The sequence below is a fragment of the Cynara cardunculus genome (genome assembly GCF_001531365.2).
Source record: "Cynara cardunculus var. scolymus isolate 2C chromosome LG 8, CcrdV1, whole genome shotgun sequence".
NCBI classification, from domain to species: domain Eukaryota; kingdom Viridiplantae; phylum Streptophyta; class Magnoliopsida; order Asterales; family Asteraceae; genus Cynara; species Cynara cardunculus.
The window spans coordinates 3,156,951-3,162,872 of record NC_037535.1 but is presented as its reverse complement, the minus strand read 5'-3'; the positions used below and the strand labels follow the sequence as shown (position 1 = coordinate 3,162,872).

The window sequence follows — 5,922 nt, the reverse complement described above, 5'->3', positions numbered from 1 at the left end:
ATATCGGACCCACAATATCCGCACCCCCAACCATCCCCTCAATGCCCTCTTCAAAGGACATTGTTGATTCATCGGATCCTAACCATATATCCATAATCCATTCCTATATCTCAACATACGGGCAATGTTGATTCAAACTTATCCAAATTCCTCAAGATACATGATTTTCTTTCAAGCCCCATCCATTCTCCACTATTTGAAAATCATCTAGTAACCTCAACTTTCCTTCCTCATCAATCAGATGTTCAACACACGTATTCTCATCTAATTCATTCTTCTAACACCTAAATCTTATCAACCTCCTTATTTCACCAACTTTTCGAAATACAAAAGCAACTTTCAGCATTACAGGATACCGGTCTCGTTCCAACAAAAGACTGGAGTATAGTGAAACACTTCAAGAAGAAGTAGCATTTATTCTCATTCGATGCCTTGTGACATATTTGGAGCAACTCCATTCCAAAATTGATGTTCAAAACTCCTTACTTCAAACTCTGACTCAACAAAAGTTCCACTAAGTCCTCTTTTACGACATCGTTCACTGTTGAAGATAGGGTACGAATAATTCAGATTGAGAAATATCATGAAACTACAAGATGTTCTATGCACCTCTTGACCACAAAAGTGGATGCCCTACTTTTTTCCACTGTTGCTGATGAGGGGGAGAAACAAGATGATCCGATTAGCAACATAATGAAAGCAAAATACTTCCAACCATTGAAGGGGAGCAAATCCCTCCAACAACTCAGGGAAGCAAAGCAGAAGTCAAAGTCCTTTTGATAAAGGAAAATGACATATGACATATGAAGAGGAAAAAGCTAAAGGACGAGCAAGAAAATATGTAACTCGAAAAAATCAAAAGACTGATTGCCTTCATCTTCAACCTCCAAGATTCAATTATGATTAACATAATTTTATGTAATCATATTCTGGTCGTATCTTATAAGTTGAATGAAAAGTTTCGTTTACATTATTTTCATTTATATTGTTTTGTAATAAAAAAGAAAAGAAAAGGAAATAAAATAAAAAGGAAAGAAAAAAAAGACAAAAAGAATCAAAAAATAGATCATTGAATTTCTGAGTTTTGATTTTATTTTTCGCTTGAGTTTCAATACCATTTTATTTTAAGTGTTTCATTTATAGATATCTATCTGAATTATTAACAAAAAAGGGGGAGATCTTTAGTTTTAACCATCTGATGTTCTGATAATACAACTAGCATCTGATTCAATACTTAGAAAGAAATTCTTATCATTTCCTTGTAACATTATTATCCAATAAACAACATCAATCAGTATAACTCAAAAGGATTAACATCTGAACCTTAGTAAGGCTTCATATGTTAGTCAAACATTGGATCTGTAATTCAGATAACTTGTGAGATCAAATCTTTGATTTGATTATTCTTCATACAATTTCCAGAACCCAATTGACTAATCATTTGGTCTTTCCATCTTGAGTTTCAAGGATCCACATTTTATTCTAAGTTATTTTAGAATCCAATAAATCTACTTTACGAATATTCTATAGTTGGAATCGATGTATAACTTATTTTTGGGAATAGAAAATATAGGATTTTTACTTGTAAAAGTCTTATCACGAGCTGTAGTGATCTGATAACGAAAAACCTTCAACAAAATTGATGACTTGTTGAAGTGAGGTCAAGATCGTCACTGAAGTGGATTAGTTTGTCATCTAACGAAAAGAAGATCAAATATAAAGATAAAGTAAAATAGTAATATGACAAATACTACTACCACAAAGCTGGATTTTGGAGTACAAACTCGTCCAACAAGTTTGACTTACCAACTTTTTCAACACTCATCCTGGTATGGGGACATGTTCAACATGTCAGACAAAGTAAGTTCTAAAACACTATTTTATTAGTGTCGTACTTCCTTCACTATTCTCTCGACATACAAAAGAATGTGATAGGATAACAAGTTTCTTCATCAACCACAAAGGCTGAAATGAAGAGTACAAACATGCATAGATCGATAAATCATATGAATACATACGTTAAAGTTGGATAGTGGCATTTAAATCAATTGTGGCTATACAAGAGCACCCACCCATTGTGATAGAACTTCTATATATTGATACAAAGTTATAGTACAGTGTTAATTGCATACTGTCGATTCAAACTCTTATCACTTATTTCAAATGCAACATTTCGACTTTATTTCACTTAGGTCATCGCATATTTGCATCCTTGTTTAATTAACCATTGATCAATATCACGTACTCATTTGATTTTGACATCCTTTAATATAACTTGATCATAATTGAGACGTTACGCTGTCAAATGTGTTGTGACACTTAGATTACGGGTGCATCCGACTATTAACCACGTATAGGGGCATCATAGGCATGCACGCCGTTGTGCCACTGTGGATGCGACATATGTATATAGTGAATACATTCCTAGTTAATGTACAATCGCCAAGGAAATAAGATATTTGCAAACGTTTACGAATATTGAAGAATATAAACATACTCTCTATCAGTTCCATTTGGGAACTAGTCACCACTGTTTCGGCCGCCACCTAGTCCTTCCTTCCAATATGATCTCGCCATCACCACCAGCAACGTCGAGTTGAAGCTGATGCTGACAATCAACATGATCGTAGTAAGCTATTCCGCCATTGTTATCCCCCAATACAGAAGTGTACGCGTGCACCACACTGCCCTTCGTGCACTCTCGACAATACTTTAAAGTCATGCTAGCAAGCTCATAACTCTCCAAAATTAGCTCCGGAACATCCTATAACAACAAACAGGTGTCTTATTAATGCATAGTGGGGTGAGCTTATGTCATTCAGATCCTTAAAATGCAAGACAACCCAAATTACCTGGAGAATCCATCCAATATATTTCACATTATTAACATGTTGGTTGGCATCCAAATCGCTCCATCTTGTCTAAATATGTGTGCATACAGAAAATGTCAAGAAGGTCACCTAACCAGCAAAAAACCTGTAGGCTATATAAACTCGACTCACTATTAATTCATTGCGAACATAAACGTTGTTCTTATCAAGTTTTGGGAAGTTGCTAGTAATCTCTTCGATGATAGGTGCTGTATCCACAAAATATTTCTCTAATTCAGCTCGAACTTCGAGTGGGATTTTGGATAGCCTTCTCGTCTCTTTATTAATCATCACAAAAGTACTACAAGATTGCATCCATGGATATACCATCATTAGTACAAAGAAGTTTTGCCTCAAGTTTTTAGTTTTCATGTTCTTACCTTGAAGCTCTCATTAATATATCGCCTGTTTTGCAATCACACAACATCCAATTAGTGGACATACCATTTTTGCCAAATGCAGATATCCAAGTATCAATTTGAATAACATCACCCCTGTAAGAGATTTGAAAAAGATGCTCAAGTTCCCAATGGTATAATTTTACAAAGCCTTTAAGTTCCTGGATTTGTAACTTGGTTGCTATACTAATCATCAAAGCAACAACTAACCCTAAATAACCCTAAACAAAGATGATCGGTTTATATATCGTATTACTGTGAACCAAGCTAATATATATATAGACGTGGGTTATTATGCAATCATTTACATTTGTACAACCAATATCAACCGTCCATTTAATTTGATGAATATGTGATTCATAAAAGTTTTGATGGTTTCCTAATATAAAGTATTGATCATAATTAATGAACTATAGTCATCTTTCATAAATATTCAAATCATAATAAATGAACTCTCATCATTTTCATAAATATCTCAATTGATTGGGTTGCATTGGTTGTACAAATAGACGTGATTGCATTTGAAGTATACCGAGAGAGAAGAGTGTTAAGTTGTACCAACGTGGATAACGGTCTACTTCCACTTGCGTTTTTGCTATTGCCCAAAATAGGTTCTTATTGCACATCTCTGGTGTTACACCGTAGTTATCATGATGAGTGAGTCCAGCTGTCTTAAAATGATTAAGGAACGTTTCCTGTAAAGAGAGAGGAGGTTTAAACATATATATATTGAGAATAAATGGTCAAAGTCTAACCGATATGAAACTCCAACATCCATATTATATATATATATATATATATATATATATATATATAAAAGAGTTCAAATGAGAACACCTGTGATTTACGCTCGTAAGACCATCATTTTGTTGAAGTCACAATTTAAAATATTGAATTAATATTTACCCTTATTTAAGAACATTGAAGGCATGCAAGAGTGAAGTAGAAAAATAAGCCGCAAATCACATAATGTAAAGACAAAGCCGATGATTATGGACGTGAACAGCACTGGTTTTCTATTTGTCACATTATTATTACAACAAAATTCAGATAATTATCACAACAAAATCACATCATAAGAAGTGTTCGATTTATCAAAGTAAAGTCGCATCATTATCAACAACGAACGCATCGACATCAGAAATCTTCCATGATACTAGTAACATTTAAGGTATAACTACAAATCTAAAATAACAGAAAATTAAATTGTCGATAAACACTAATCCATTTCCATTTATTCTAATTTTTACTATTAATTAATTACATAATTGGAGGCCAAGAAATGTTGGCACATTTTCATAAAACATTTTATATGACACACACATATCTATGCTATATTATAAAACATTTGACAAAAATTCTTAAAAACTATTTTTTATGTATAAAGTACTGTTTATTGATGCATATTACTTAAAATTCAGGATTACAAATAAATTGTGCATAAGTACAACTTATTAAAGTTCTATATTTGAATTCGTGTAACTAACTGCAGATGATAAACATCTCATTTTAAAATATAAAAAAAATGTAAAATATAATTAAAATAATTATTGAGTTTTAACAGAATACTTAATTATTATCTTTATAAAAAATATAATTATTAAACCTAAATTAAGTTACTTCGTTATGTTAAATTAAATTATAATAAAAATTTTGAATTAAAAATACATAAACAAAAACTTTTAAATAGTTTATTTTAATCCTAATATTGATATAGTTTTTGCAAATTTTATATAATATATTCAAATTTATATTTTATTCAAAAATGGAAACATTATCGTTTTTCAAAACCACATAAAATCGTATTGTATTGACATGGGTAAAAAATAAAACCAAACATTAAAATGAAAATATGTCTCGATGCATTGCACGAGTAACCTTCTAATATATATATATATATATATATATATATATATATATATATATATATATACCTGCAGCTGATTCATTAATGTTTCTACCAAAGCTCTTCCATCTGGCCCAACTTCATATGATCTAATACAAAAATTTTGTCGGAATACAAAGCCATTGTGAACCATTCTCCCCAAACTAACATCTGAAACCATGTTTGGATGCATTTTCTTCTGGTCCATCATCATCCTAGTTTTCATTACAACAGTTGTATTTGCTGGAAGGAGTATACCTCCATTTCTGCTGGTACCATTCACCTTCGAAGCTTTAACTTGCAAACCCCAAGAAGAAACGTATTTCGTTTGGGAAATTCCAAGCACATTTATGGTCCCTACTGTGCCATGGCAGTGGGAAGAATTGGGAAAGAATGATGTAATGGTAGCCATGTGAACGAAGTTCTTACTAATTGGTTCGTTCGTTCGTTATATTACTATTTATAGCAACCACGTTGGATGAATTTCTTGATGAAATTCTTGATTACTCCATGTATTTCACAAAACATGGATAAAGTTATTGCTTCTTTTAGGGGTAGCCTAGAATTGAATGTTATAAGTCTAAATTAGGGCACAAAATAGTTACTAAATATGGAACATTCGTCTACAAAATTAAGCGTTTAGGCCACTAGAAAAAAATAAGGGTTATTTATAAAAATAACCGGTTTACACAATCCTTTGTCACAAAATAACCACATTTTAGAAGTTTTGCCAAAATAACCACCCGGATCGCCCTCGGGGGCGATCCGT

The 5,922-nt window shown here is 32.4% G+C and overlaps 1 protein-coding gene across 1 annotated transcript; it reads right to left on the bottom strand.

Moving 5' to 3' along the window:
* Positions 1 to 2,358: 2,358 nt before the first annotated feature.
* On the bottom strand, positions 2,359 to 5,565 carry LOC112516805 (palmitoyl-acyl carrier protein thioesterase, chloroplastic-like). Its single transcript, XM_025124038.1, has 6 exons — positions 5,203 to 5,565; positions 3,827 to 3,963; positions 3,251 to 3,364; positions 3,003 to 3,171; positions 2,853 to 2,921; positions 2,359 to 2,764 (listed from the first exon to the last, which is right to left on the bottom strand). The coding sequence occupies exons 1-6, from the start codon at positions 5,563 to 5,565 to the stop codon at positions 2,525 to 2,527; spliced, it is 1,092 nt and encodes a 363-aa protein (XP_024979806.1). The 3' UTR covers positions 2,359 to 2,524.
* Between the last annotated feature and the right edge of the window lie 357 nt (positions 5,566 to 5,922).

Coding starts and splice junctions, on each gene's coding strand:
- LOC112516805 (XM_025124038.1), bottom strand. CDS start 5,565: ATGGCTACCATTACATCATTCTTTCCCAATTCTTCCCACTGCCATGGC. Junction 2,922..3,002: donor ATGTTCGCAATGAATTAATA/GTGAGTCGAGTT, acceptor ACACATATTTAG/ACAAGATGGAGCGATTTGGA. Junction 2,765..2,852: donor ATATTGGATGGATTCTCCAG/GTAATTTGGGTT, acceptor TTGTTGTTATAG/GATGTTCCGGAGCTAATTTT.